Consider the following 14,938-nt stretch of genomic DNA (forward strand, 5'->3'; position numbering starts at 1 on the left):
AAATGAACTAATCCGGGTGAGACACCTCCCGGAAATGAGGCAGGTTGGGATGTCTGGATTAGTTCATTTTACTGAACGAGATCAGTAAAATGATCCGAACTTCCCATCACTATGTTCTACTACAGGTAGTCACGCGTGTGTTCGTGTCGTTAGTGACTATAGAGACTGTGGCTAGCTAGTTAGCCACTGATAGCTTCACTTTTTGCCACAAAAAAGTAAATTAACAGAACGCAAAAGAGTGCAAAATCCAATACAAACAACACAATCGGGACCAATACGAACATTTTGACACCGACGTTGTGTATGTAGTGCAAACATTTACGGAGCCTTAGCAGGGCTCCCAACTTTTAAAAAAACCTTGGAGTGAGATTTGGTGGGGCCAACCAAAATATTGCTGAGTACAAAGCAACCCCCCCCCCCCTTTAATGCATAAAAATAAATGATTTCAATGTTTTAAAATGTGAAAAAGTGCCTCGGGACAATTTACCGCAACGTGTTTTCTTAGGATGGAGCTTGAATTCTTGTATGCTGATAGGTCCACTTGTTTTGGTGCACAGAGCAGGAATCGCATTATATAACTATTCGTTTTCACGCCTTGGAGTGACAAAAGTGTTTCTAAATGAGGCCATGGGTGACGTGTCTCTGTCGACACTGTCACTTTATTTCCCATTTCGGCCATTACCTTCCAGATGAAGCCCTGAAAGCCTGCTGAAATATTGGGCGGACACTGTTGTTTTCAGCACCTTGTGTTGCCAGATCTCTCAAGAGAAACAAGTGATCTGGTCAGCAATATAAGATCAAATTCGCTTATAATAAGCCAACATGGCAACACTTAGAGAAACTGAGTCGTCACCAGTGATTTCTTCTGTTCAAAATTAACTTGAGTTAGACTAAAAAGTACCCACTTTTAAGCCTACTCTAAAAGTACATTTTGTCCCAAAATGTTACTCAAGTAACTGTAACAGAGTAAATGTAGCGTGTTACTACCCAACTCTGCATGCGTGTGTGTGTTTCTTCATCCATGATCCACCTGCTCATTATTGTGTTAGTTTTAAACGTGTGTATTTCAAGCATGAGTGTGTGTAGCTGCACCCCTCCTCGTTGTCCGCCTTGGTTTGCTCTGAGGCAGATGGCTTGGTCCTGAATCCTATTAGCAGCTATTGTCCTGGAGAGTGTGTGAACTTGCCGTAGCCAGGGCAGCCATTCTGAGCTTTTATCTCTTTTAGGCAGGAGTTTCCCACCTCATCTTCTCGTGAGAAAGTCTGTTTTGGGAGCCGACCATGTCTGGAGAGAAGGTAACTGTCATAGAGTCTTGATGATAGAGAGGGATGATAGATAATGGGTAAGTGGGTAAGTTAGTGGATGGGACAGGGGACAAGGGACAGTTGTAGAGAACGTTGGAAAGAGGAAGGGAGGGGTACTCAGAGAGATGGAGAAGGAGGTAGTGTCAGTGAAAGCACAAATCTCTGTTACAATAGTTATGTTTAACTGAAATGACAGGCTACACCTACAATAACCGGCTTCACATTGTTGATAATGCTTCACCAACATTTAACAGTGTGGACAGTCAACATTTCTAGAGACTGTAGTATAAACAAGCTCAGTGCCTCCCTAAGTAAGGACAATTGTGGTGAGAAAGTGAGATCACTGTCTACTATCCCTTACCCTATAGTTTAGGTATATAGGGTTGTGTTGGCTCATTTATTTACAATTGCACAGTGACATGTATATACTCATTGGTTGTTAATAGTTACATATACTCATTGGTTGTTAATAGTTACACCACACATTTGTGTTTGATGACAGGGTTAAAGGGACTATATGTAAACAGATGAAAATGTCATATGTCATCTGTTTACATATTTTTGAGGACATAAGGACTCAATACTGTAACACATAAATGTCAGTGTTTTACATAGTACATCCAGTTATGTTTAGAAGGGCCTACATTTCCAGGATGCCCACATGATTGCCTTTCCTGGATACAGTATGTACTCCCCAAAGACTGTCTGGAAATCTCCTTACGTAAGGGAGGGTGGGTTGAGGAGACTGTGCTAGAGACCCAGTGATCTTATCACATCAGCTGTCTGTCCTGTCAGAGCTAGAACTACTTCATGGTGCTGCAATATTAGTGGGGAGTTAATAGGGTGTCAAGTTGAATCCTCTGTTGGTTGAAACTTCTGTCAACTGTCTGTTGACAGAATTTTATTTGAATAATAAAGCAAAATAGCAACCTATTTATATATACTTCACTTATAATGCTACAAAGATCAACAACTTAACAGTCCAGATTTTACATATTAAATGTAACTGTTTTACATGTTTTCTTCAGAAAGATAAAAAAGATAATTTCAAGATTGAACAAATAGCTATTATATAAAGTAAAGAATATTTTGACAAGCCCCCCCTCTCATGTTGTTATGTTTAAATGATGCCACTCTGTCTCTTTCCTTTTTGTGTTCATGCTTTTTATCCTTATCTTTTTGATTCCCTGTATTAATTGTGTTAAAGCATAGACTAATCTGATTACAGACAATCCCATGCCTCTATTAATACCTTACCTTCAGACACATGGGGCACATAGTTTGTCTGTGTGTGCTAGCATGAATGCATGTGTATGTGTGTGCATGTGACATGCCTGATGGCATACGGTACAGTTTGTGAGAGTGTGTGGGTATATGTGGTAACCATGTTAAACCATCCTGAATAGAAGCTTAAGAAGAAGCCTGATAGGGAATCCACACTGACCAGTGGATCAGAGGCCAAGCCGAAGAAGACCAAAGTTAAGAAGAGTGAGCAAGCTTCAGGAGAGGAGAGCACCCCATCTAAAAGTAGGGGTCCTTCTATCCATCCACCCATTTAAAGAAAAACCAACACTACTATTCTCTCTCCACTAACACCTCTTCACGCTCCATGAAATTGTGTGACAGATGGAAAGAAGGTGAAAAAAAAGAAAACTGAGAAGGAGAAGGACAAACCGGAAACAACTGAAAAGGAAGTAAAGAAGAAAGTCAAAAGTGCTCCTAAAAAGAAGAAAAGTAGGAACTGTTCTTTAACCTGCATTTTCTTTAAATTGGGTTAATTTGATCTTCACAAATAATACTTGTTGAGACTGTATTGTATTTGTAAAATGTATTGAACCTAAAATCTGAAAGGATGTCCAAAGAATTCAAGGATCACACTGGCCTGTGCACCACTGGTGGCATGGAAAACAAATTTAGGGCTACTATATGTTTGAGCTGATTCAACAATTTACATGACTCATTCTCTCTGTTCTTGTGTTGAGGCTCCGACAATGAAGATGACAGTGAGGATGAGGGTGAGGTTCCTCAGAAGAAGACCAAGAAAAAAGCCTCCAAAGAAAGTGACCCTTCCGATGCCAAAGACAAGAAGTCCAAAACACAAGGTGAACTTGTCGATCCTCAACCCAAAGTGGAAGAATCATATTTATAATACATACCGTATTTCTTCGATTAAACGCGGCAACGTTTATTACACAATGTTCATTTTTGGTGCAGCGTTTATTCAAGGGCGGCGTTTAATTGAAGAAATACGGTAAATTAAATGTAATCAAATACAATTAAAGTATGAATTTAATACATCTCTTTTAAACATTAAATGAGAGCTTGATTGTAAAATTGTTAAACGGGTGTAAAGGACTGTATAGGTTCAGGTTCAGATATGGTGGTGTCGCCCTGGTGTGTCTGTAAGAACACCTCTGGAGTCGGAATGGAATTTCATGGGATTACGTGGCTATTGTAGGCAGCACAGCAATACACAGGACTCAGGCATATTCAGTGTAACTCAAGGATCTTTTATCTTCTTGTTTGTGGTCTATCAAAAGAGAATCAATTACAGATTATACATTAGTATGCATACATAACATTCACATACAGGCTTAATATGAACATACCTCAGACACACAACCAATTGCTAATAACAGCATAATAATGGTGATTACTGTGTGATTATACTGCCATCTACTGGTCATTCATGTCCGTTTCAGTAACCTATAATTGGGTGTGCTTTGCCTTCGGCAAGGGCACAACCTTTGTTCTCTCACATCTATATTATTATTATTATTGGGTGTGCTTTGCCTTCGGCAAGGGCACAACCGTTGTTCTCTATCATATATATTTATTCTTATTATTGTTTCTTTTCGCCCCCCTAAGGATCAGTCAATATTTACATTTACATTTACATTACATTTAGTCATTTAGCAGACGCTCTTATCCAGAGCGACTTACATTAAGTACAGGGACATTCCCCCGAGGCAAGTAGGGTGAAGTGCCTTGCCCAAGGACACAACGTCATCTGGCACGGCCGGGAATCGAACTGGCAACCTTCTGATTACAAGCCCGCTTGCCTAACCGCTCAGCTACCTGACTCCCATATTTGGACTACATAGACAACCTAGGTGTCAAAAGTTTTGTATTGGTAGCGATTGCGTTGGTTGTATTTTTATTTAAGTTCCGTTGCATGGTTTAAGTAGAAATTGTGTTTTTGTGGTGAAAAGTGAAGCTAACGGTGGCTAATTTGTTAGCCACAGTCACTGACATTACTAACGTCACCACGTCACTAACGTCACGAAAACACGCGTGACTACCTGTAGCAGAACATTCGTTTCGCATCTGTTAACTTGGGGGATAGCTAGGCTAACTATAGCTTTACTGCAAGGCAGCTGCAGAAACGCCACAAGCAAAGAGGCCAGGGTGATAACTATTTACTCATTTTACTTTGTAATGTGAAACACAATTGTGAAATGTAATGTACAATATTAGCTGATATTATTAAGGAAGTAGGCCCACATCTACTTTCGGAGATGGTAGTCTACTATTTCACTGAAGCATTAGCATCATGACATTAGCCTCTGTTGCCCGGGCAACACATACTACAGCGGTCTATGATGCATCTGTTTTCAATCGTTAAAATAAACATTCCTCACAAATAAATTTTCGTTGTAGGATTTATTATGACATATATTACAAGTAAATGATTTGTTGGTGAAATTATCTGTGGTTTCAAACCAGTGTTGCTCACTGCAACGCTGTAGCCTACGCAAGACACACTACAAAAACAACTACACAACTGTTTAGGAAGTCAAATGGTGACAGAACATGTTCGGCACTGCCCTTACTTAAATCAAAAGTCTATCTGACTACTAACCTGAACTTCATTGCCACAGCCTAAACTTTGTAAATCTGTTCATAAAAATAATTAATTTCAGCCTAAACCGTACAACGGAACGTTAAATTGAATTCAACCAATGCAATCGCTACCAAGACGAACACAGCAGTGGTCTAGTACTGTACTGTAGTAGTACAATTTACCGGGGCAGCTTCTCCACACAGGACTATATCGCATTTTGCTTTGTTACTGACAATGATCTAGCCTGGCTCTGCCCTCCTACGTACTTCCGCTCAATTTGGATTTTGCTTCTGTACTAGGTCTGGGATTTCAGTGCATCAGTTGGATTTCAGAAACACATTTTTTGTAGGACCAATCAGCGAACAGAGGGAGTGGCTGAGAACGATGACGTTGATGTTGTGCACTAGTTTTGAGTTGTAGTTCAGTAATGGCGGCGGAGAAAGATGCGAGCGAAGCCATTCTGCGGTTGTGGCAACGCTGCCGAATATCCATAAGTTAAAGCAGGAGCAAGAACAATCCTTGCTGAGTTTTGTTGGTGGTCATGATGTTGTGGCCCTCCTCCCCACGGGGTTCGGGAAAAGTTTGATTTTCCAGCTACAGCAGCTAGCTCCGTGGTGAAGGAGTTGGCTAAGGCGAACGCTAGCAATTGCTTATGGCAGATCAGAGTGGCTCTGGGCAGATCCAATAGTTTTAAACTTCAACAGAGTACCCGCCTTCAAGGAAGTTAACGCTTGTCAATGGAGCGATCCCAGACCCTCTGTACAAATGAAATGTAGGAGGGTCTGGTTAGGACCAGGCTAACAATGATCGCTACCAGTGAGCTTTAAATGAATGAGCGATTTTCCACTAAATAAATGTCAAGCTTATTTAAGTTTTTGGGGGCATATTTTCCGTTAGCAGATGGTACTGTTTGAATCACGATTCCATCTTCTACTGCCGGTAACGTCGTAGAATAATCTTCAAAAGGGGTTCTTTATTAATGAATGAATGCAATATGAGTAGGCTAAATGCCTGAAAATATCACGAGAAAGGAAAAACTTAAAAGGACGTTTAAGTCATAGAGATTAGGTCAATTTTTACACCGGTCTGCCAAATGTATTCGTTTTGATTCAACTATGAGGCTGCCTCTTGCAGGGGAAGCAAATGAGAAGACATCTATTTCATTCTAAACTTCACTCGTATTTTGAGTTGTAAATGAACAGCAAAAAAAATATGTTTTTAAATCTATGTAATCTTTATAAATAATAAGTATGCATTTTTATATAAAATATACAGAAATATCAGTTGTAAAAATGTCATTAAAAAACGGACCCCTGTGCAACCAAAGCAAGCAAGCACACCCTACAATTTCCCCAGAAATTGTACCCTCTCTAGTTATAACTATGATGCCAGTAACGTGCATCCTCGCGGTTGTAATGTGAATAGAATACTCATTCACATTACAAATAATAATACCAGAAAGCTTACACATATTACACAGGTCCAACATACTCACAAACGTCAATAACAGTTCACCTAAACTGCGTTTAGAGTAGCACATACTAACAAACTCTAACATGCTAGCTGCTAACTAAACCAACGTCATTACAGAACGGAATTCTCACGTACAATCATATTACAGAAAAAAACGACTTACGTTTCGTCAGTGACACACAAAAAATGTCTGAGAATAATATGTAACAGGACTAACTTCTACTAATTAAGTAAGGGATAATGCCCGACGAGGTGTACAAAATCACCTGATAATGGACGATGCGGAGGCGTGAACCGTCCGACGCGCAGCGGGGGACGGTTCACATTGTGTACAGTTGACAAACAGTAAATATAATTTTTTAGTATGTTTGACAAGAAGATTTGCTAGCTAACCAGCCATGTCACTGTCCCAAAATCAATATCAAGATTTTCACGAACAAAGTAGGCCTATCTGCCATATACTAGTACTAGGCTACAGTACGGCCGCAGCCTGTGGAGCGAGTTGAATAGCATATGTATGTGAGATGACCGCATCAAAGTTGACATATTCTCCAAACAGTAATTATAATTTGACAGTATGTTTAACAAGACTAGCCAGCTATCGAGTCATGTCATTGTCCCAAAATAAAATCAAGATTTTGAAGAAGAAAATAATCGGCCATGTGTAGAGTTGCGGCTACTGTCGTGTTGGCCGCAGCCTGTCTTAAGTACATTGACTAGCGAGGGGAATAGCGAATGGGATGTGAGATGAGCGGTTACGTGACACTGACACAGTACATTCAGAAAAGTAACATTTTTCAAATAGGTTAAAATAAATAAAGAACCGTCCCCCGCTGCGCGTCGGACGGTTCACGCCTCCGCATCGTCCATTATCAGGTGATATTGTACACCTCGTCGGGCATTATCCCTTACGTATATAGGAAATGCCAAACTAACACTGTGTGCAGACTCCTCTGGTGTTTTTGCCGCGAACTTCCACAATCACCAGGGGCCTCATGTATAAACGTTGCGTACGCACAAAAAGCTTGCGTACGCTGGTTTTCAAGCACACTTTGTGATGTATAAAGATTTACTTGACGTGAGAATGTGCGGGCCGTCACGGAAAGTTTTGAGCAGACGTGAGAATGTGCGGACCGTCCGCAAAGTCTTGTCTGGCTCTGTAACATGGAGAATTCTAACTGAAAAGTGCCAAAACTCACCAAACATTACAAAATAAAGTTTCCACTACAGTTTCTGTCATACGTAGGCATATCATTAGTTATTCAAACAACATATTTGGGAGTCAGGTGGCTGAGCGGTTAGGGAATCTGGCTAGTAATCTGAAGGTTGCCAGTTCGATTCCCGGCCATGTCAAATGACGTTGTGTCCTTGGGTAAGGCACTTCACCCTACTTGCCTCAGGGGGAATGTCCCTGTACTTACTGTAAGTCGCTCTGGATAAGAGCGTCTGCTAAATGACTAAATGTAAATGTACCTAATACAAGTTTGATCATTAATGTGGATGATCCCATCAAAATGCCAAAACGGGAAATGCTATATAGCCTTCTGTTTAATCCGCCACCACTTAATAACTTCTGTTAAACTTTAGGGTGTCAAACGAACGACAAAATCACTCTGGAAATGCATGTCACGCTAACCCTATAGCTGCCATGCTGTTACGATGCACCACCACTCGTTTCTTCATTTAAAGTTTTACATCGGACCATTTCTTCTTAATTTCTGCCATGGTCCAGTTCTCTGAACCCACAGCATTTATGGCCCTATAATAATAATGATTTTATTTGTAATGCACTTTACATTTAGCTAAATCTCAAAGTGCTACAGGTTAAAAACCAGAAAGGGCGCAAATAGTGACAGTTTTCCGCCGACTTTCTTTTGTCGATAATACCTGATGACAGGCCGCCAAACAGGACACATTTTCTCGCCTCAACCTCTGTTGTCAGAACCTCGATCTCACAGTCACCGTATTTCTTCGAATAAACGCCACGGCGTTTAACGTTCATTTTTGGTGCGGCGTTTATTCGAGGGCGGTGTTTATTCGAAGAAGTACGGTAATTCAGACAAAGAAATGACCTCAGGAGCGCATTTATAGTTAATCTGCGTATTCATTTATGGGAGGAGGCAAGGCGGGCTCGTTCACGTGCGGTCAATCTCACATTGATTGTGATTTATAAAGGAAAGGTGCGCAGGACCTGGCGTACGACTGGTTTTATACATGTGAATATTTCTGTGCGTAGGTACTTTTCGACTTTTGGCCGTACGCCATCTTCTGGTATGAAAGCTGCGCAATCCTTTATACATGAGGCCCCAGATGTTGCTGAGAAAACAGATCTCTGCGCATGCGCAACCTGTTACGGTCTCTGGCCTTTCTAACATTGATAGTTTCATTATATTTGCCTTCACAATTGGAAGTGTACATAATATGTTCTAATTTTGTATTTCACATACTTATTGACTTTTGACTATTAACTTTCTTTGTCAAACTTATGTTTTTACTTATACTTTTAAGAATACGCTAAGTTTTTTTTTTTGCTTGGCCTGTTGCTGTAGAGCTACCCTCCGTAAGTTTTTCCCTCCAACCTTACCTTATTTAGCTAATTATTAGAATCAGGTGCACTGGATTAGGGCAGGGGAAAGGTAATTCTCCAGAAACAGGGTTGAGTAGCCTTGCTCTAGGTCATCTTAAAGGATATGGGCTTTAGCAAGCTTTTAAAATGATTTATCCTTTATAAATACAAATATGTCAATCCAGAACAGCCTCCTATACAATGCTGGCTCATCAAAATCAAACTGAATAATCTGTGACTGCTATTCTCTCTAAAAGTACTGGATGGTCTGTTTTCAAAGCTGACAATAGTATAAGACTTGTGTTACCTCTCCTAGTTACACAAATGCATTGTTTTAACTAATCTCATTACCTCACAAGCTTACACAGTAATCTGGGTACTTAAAGAAAATAACTTCCATTTCATTAACCCACGTACACACGTGAGCCACACAGACATACTTGTGCACACACACACACTGAAACACATGCAGATACAGAAGTGCTCAAATTTGTTGGTACCCATCCACAAAAAAACAAAGTATGCACAATTTCCTATTAAATAACTTGAAAATGAATTGGCATCCACCATTGTTTACTCTATATTTAATAGAATCAGACCTTGCTTTAGATTTAGTTTTACAACATAATATTGTCAATAACAACTGAAGATGGAATGGACAAAAATGATGGGACCCTCAACCTAATATTTAGTTGCACAACCTTTAGAGGCAATCACTGCAATCAAACATTTGATGTAGTTCTCAATGAAACTTCTGCACTTGTTAACAGGTAGTTTGGCCCAGTCTTCCTCAGCAAACTGCTCCAGCTGTCTCAGGTTTGATGGGTGCTTCCTCCAGACTGCAAGTTTCAGCTATTTCCATAGATGTTCAATAGGACTAATAAAAGGCCACTCCAAAACAGTCCAATGTTTTGTTCTTTACCATTCTTGGGTGCTTTGTAGCTGTGTGGGTTGGGTCATCATCCTGTTGGAGGACCCATGACCTGGGACTGAGACTGAGCTTTCTGACATTGGGCAGTATGTTTCACTCCATAATACCTTGAGTTTGTGATTTCATTCGAGGCACCCTGCCTTGTCAATGTGCATTTCAGCAAATTCCAGTCTGGTTTTTTAATGTTTTTCCTTCAACATTTGAGTCCTCGAGGTCTTCTTCCATGGAGAAAACTTTTGCTCAAAATATGAAGATCAGTGCGATCAGAAACTGACGTACCTTCACCTCGAAGTTCAACTTGTAAAGCTACAAGAACTCAAAGAACTGAGGAGAAGAACCTCAGTAAATAAATAATCTAGAGAACACTGCTTCACAATTCCTTTCATACCTATTATCTGTAGAACAACCAATCAGACCCTTATTTATCAACATGTGACTAGCAATGCAGCAAAGTCACACAATAATTTGTGAGGCCCATCAAGCAAAGACTCCATCCAGCAACTCAAGTCTTTAGCATATGAGAGGTGGGGCAGGGGTGTCTACCAGCCTACACCCTTGTGATGCCATATCAATACAAAAATATTGTTACATTTAATATGTCTTGAATCATTTTTCAGACAACAAAAGTGAGAGTAAAAGTGATGCCAAAGGAAAGGCAGACAAGTCTAAAAAGAAGGAGCCAGCCTCCATGTTCCAGATCAATGGTAATAAGCCTGACTTTGTCACCAAGAAGAAAAGTGAGTGAGCATGCAACAGTTTTCCTACAATCTTAGAGCCACATACTTGTTTACAGCATTTCCAAATACACTGAAATACTGTGCGGTCAACTACAACGTGTGTGTGTGTGTGTGTATCCTTCAGCCTTTAAGGCAGAGAGTGAGGACAGTGAGAGTGAACCTGAGACTAAACCCAGTAAGAACAAGAAGAAGCCTGCATCCAGTCCGGCCTCCATGTTTCAGACTGGAGAGAAGAAGGAGAAAGAGAAGAAAGGGAAGAAGAAAGGTAATTTTTAACACTGTGTCTTGTTCACACATTTGTTTATGCATTGTTTACATGTTTACCATTAAATGTTTACAGCAATCAATGAGGGCATTACTTATTCTTCCCTTGCTTTTCTCTATCCCTTTGCCTTTGTCTACCTGACATCCACCTTCCTCTGTCCATCACTCCTCCCTCCCCTCCTCCAACTTACCATCCATGGGAATCAGGAAAGGCAGAGGACAGTGATGAGGAGGATGTGGAAGTGACAAAAAAAAAGAAAGGCAAAGGAAAGAAGAAGGTGAGTCTCACATGGAGGTGAATAAGAACCAGAAGTTGGTGTGTTTAGAATCTACTTAATTTGAATGACTTGTATATGATGTGAGCTGATGTGAAACATTAGGTAGTAGCATTGCTGTAATATCATTGTACATATTTGATTTGATCATATGAATATGATAATGTGTTTGTAGTTAGATGTAAAAGGTTTAATTGAAAATTGCACATGTCTAGGGTATGAGTGTATTCTGGTGATTGAATGCATATGACAAATATATGTGATGTACGACATGTTGATGGAAAAAGCGTGAAATAATTATATGAAGCTTCAGTGACATTTATGATGGCACATTCATAGCTATAAAGTGACGATAATCACATGTGTAATAATAAAATACAGTATGAAGGTGTTCTGAAAGTTCATATCAAGTGTCGATAACACAACATGCTTCCATGGACAACAGTGTGTAACTGCAGTGGATGTGCGTTATGTGTTTTCAGGAGGAGGAACGCCCCCCATCGCCAGAAATCGAGTTTGACAATCTGGAGGAGTTTGTCCTGCAGCCTGCCCCCCAGGGCAGAACCGTGAGGTGCAAAGTAACGAGGGATAAAAGAGGGATGGACCGTGGCTTCTTCCCAACCTACTACCTTCATCTGGACACTAACAAGAAGGTGAGGCTGAGTAGAAGAGTGGGAGCCGTGTTGATGTACTGTAAATACATGGTTCTTCTGACATAAATTAAATGCTAATAAAAGCCACATAAACTGTTCTAAACAGTGATAGCATCTAACGTCAGCTTACATCAACCTAACTTACCTATGATCTTTATTTAGGCATCAAAAGAAACAGAGGTAAGTTGTTGCCCCCCGCCCCCCTTTTTTCTATTCTTCTCTTTCACCCCTCCCTCTCTCCCTTTCCTTTTCTTAGGTATTTCTACTAGCAGGGAGGAAGCGGAAGAAAAGCACCACCTCCAACTACCTCATCTCCATCGATGCCACGGATCTCTCCAGGGGAGGAGAGAACTATGTAGGCAAATTGAGGTAAACAAAGCCAGGTTTTTCATAAACATGCCTGTGTACTGGATGCCTGCTTGGTTGTGTGTGTGTGTGTGTGTGTGTGTGTGTGTGTGTGTGTGTGTGTGTGTGCTTGCATGTACACATCCATGTCTCTTTGCTGTTTTCAGATCGAATCTAATGGGAACCAAGTTCACAGTGTTTGACAATGGCCTGAATCCAGACAGAGCTCTCAGAGACATTTCTAATGCTAGGCAGGAGCTGGCAGCCATCATATACGTAAGTCTTGCCCAAAATTGTGGACTGGTTCTGTAGTTTGCCACAGTTGATCATATTTCCATGTCTGCAATGACACAATACCTAGAATAACCTCTGCACTGTGAATCTGTTTCATATGTAAACCTTGTCACTGTGTTTCTGGTGTCCCAGTGTCAGACTGAGCAATTGGTCCTTTGATTCCTTAACTTCTCTTTGTTTTGATCTTGATATTCCAGGAGACTAATGTCCTGGGTTTCAAAGGCCCCCGAAAGATGTCTGTTATTATCCCCGGGATGGACGATGACAGTGAGAGAGTTCCCATTCGAGCTTGGAGTGTAAGAACTCAACAATTATACATTTATGAATAAGTATTGTTCTGGACTACCACCTACTGGTCATGTGTATGAACTGCAGATATTGAGCGTGCGCACCAGTAAAGGCAGCTTACTGTAAAAGGTTGACACTGACATCTACAGCTTAAGAGGTTTTAAGTCTCTTTGTCTTGTGATTGTGTATGCTGGGCTTGGTGCAGCTCCAGTTACAAGCAGTCACTGTTACATGAATCTGAAGTGAGATTGGGGTTGTCTAATTTTTTCCTCAAGTTATCTCCAACAAGACAGACTATTTATCAGGCAGATTTGATTTTGGTAGTTTACAACAAAGGTCTTTTTTATGTCATGAAGGACTGAGCCCGATGATGTATTAAAAATCTTTATTTAAAAAAACATGTTTTATGTTGAAAATGTTTTTTGTGTATGTGCATGCGTACTCACCTGCATGTTTGTCCTGTTTGTGCACGTGTGTGTAGGATAATGAGGGTCTTCTGATGCGCTATCAGAACAGACAGATGGAGAACCTTATTGAGCTGCACAACAAGACACCGATGTGGAACGACAACACAGCTTCCTACATGCTCAACTTTAACGGACGTGTCACGCAAGCCTCCGTCAAGAACTTCCAGATTGTCCACAGCAAAGACAGTATGCCATGAACTCATCTTTACCCTTACCTAATCTTCTCTTCTCCTCACCTTAATCTGACCCAACCTTCTTTAATCTCTATCTTGATGTTGATTTTGACTGGTTGTTTAAACCATGGAGAATCTGCTAGCTTGATACGGATTGGTTGTATGTATCCTTGATGCGGATAATGTCAAAAAATGGTTCCATGTTGATTGTTGTGCTTCTCTGCCCTCTCAGATAGTTACATAGTGATGCAGTTTGGACGTGTGGCGGACGACACATTTACTCTGGACTACAAGTACCCCATGTGTGCTGTCCAGGCCTTTGCCCTTGCCCTCTCCAGCTTCGATGGCAAACTGGCATGTGAATAACAGCTCCATCATTTCTTCTGGAAGTGCTGAAACTATTCACTCACATCCGCCATTACTGGTGGGGGGTAAGAGGGTTTCAATGCTCTATTCTCCCACACACAGTTGCTTCGAGCCTGTATCAATGAACTGGATCTATGGAGGCCTTTGCGTGCTCATACCTGTATGTGGTGAAACTTCAAGACGCTGTGCGTGTCATACACACATACATGTCCTACATGGATTCCAAACATGTCAAGTCTTTAACAAGCAATGTTGGTGGTGGGCATGAATGGCTCTAGATGACAGCAGGATGTTAAAGTCAAACTTAACGATTTATTAGTCCTGTGTAACACACTCCATCTTAGCTTCATATCCGCTCAATGCTGCAACTCTGGAAGATGGCACTTGAAGGACCATGACAAGTGTTCATACAACACTGGCAACACTCCATACTGGCAGTAGTATATAGTGGCTCTATCAATTTTGCCACAGAGACAGAAAAATTGAGGATTCCCATTCTCATACTTTTATTTGTTGTTATTTTTGTTTATTATGCATCAGAAGCTGATGGTTCTATGTTTATCTTGTGTAAAAATATGAGATTTATCTTCTTTTACCATTTATTGATTTATGTTGACATACAAGGTCGTGATTAATTGTATCAATCAATAACTAGATTTAGACCTTACTACCAATGTGTGGTGATGACTATTTGTTTATTATTTTTTGGTCTTGACTTTTCATATGTTTTGTTATAGTCTGTTATAGTCTTTTCTTTGTTTTGTTGCGTCAAAATTTAGATTTTTAAGTATGGAAGGTGTGCATGTCTTTTCACATATGAGTAGGTGTTCTGGAAAATGACTCAGGGGTTGGGCTTGCATCATTATGTGCACATAATAAACACTTGTAACATACTTGTACATGAATTCATGCTTGCCAGGCTGTGAGTCTGAATCATTTTTCACTTATAGACAGGAAA

At 40.5% G+C, this 14,938-nt stretch overlaps 1 protein-coding gene across 1 annotated transcript; it reads left to right on the forward strand.

Moving 5' to 3' along the window:
- Window positions 1–1,166: 1,166 nt before the first annotated feature.
- tulp1a (TUB like protein 1a) lies at window positions 1,167–14,847 on the forward strand. The gene is made up of 14 exons (XM_062458085.1): window positions 1,167–1,295; window positions 2,711–2,831; window positions 2,931–3,038; window positions 3,287–3,406; window positions 10,736–10,855; window positions 10,980–11,120; window positions 11,327–11,397; window positions 11,877–12,047; window positions 12,210–12,227; window positions 12,304–12,416; window positions 12,560–12,668; window positions 12,884–12,982; window positions 13,456–13,627; window positions 13,847–14,847. The coding sequence occupies exons 1-14, from the start codon at window positions 1,281–1,283 to the stop codon at window positions 13,978–13,980; spliced, it is 1,512 nt and encodes a 503-aa protein (XP_062314069.1). The 5' UTR covers window positions 1,167–1,280; the 3' UTR covers window positions 13,981–14,847.
- The last annotated feature ends 91 nt before the right edge of the window (window positions 14,848–14,938 follow it).

Source organism: Osmerus eperlanus, chromosome 4 (genome assembly GCF_963692335.1).
Source record: "Osmerus eperlanus chromosome 4, fOsmEpe2.1, whole genome shotgun sequence".
Lineage (NCBI taxonomy): Eukaryota > Metazoa > Chordata > Actinopteri > Osmeriformes > Osmeridae > Osmerus > Osmerus eperlanus.

Coding starts and splice junctions, on each gene's coding strand:
- tulp1a (XM_062458085.1), top strand. Junction 11,398..11,876: donor AAGGCAAAGGAAAGAAGAAG/GTGAGTCTCACA, acceptor ATGTGTTTTCAG/GAGGAGGAACGCCCCCCATC. Junction 12,669..12,883: donor AGCTGGCAGCCATCATATAC/GTAAGTCTTGCC, acceptor TTGATATTCCAG/GAGACTAATGTCCTGGGTTT.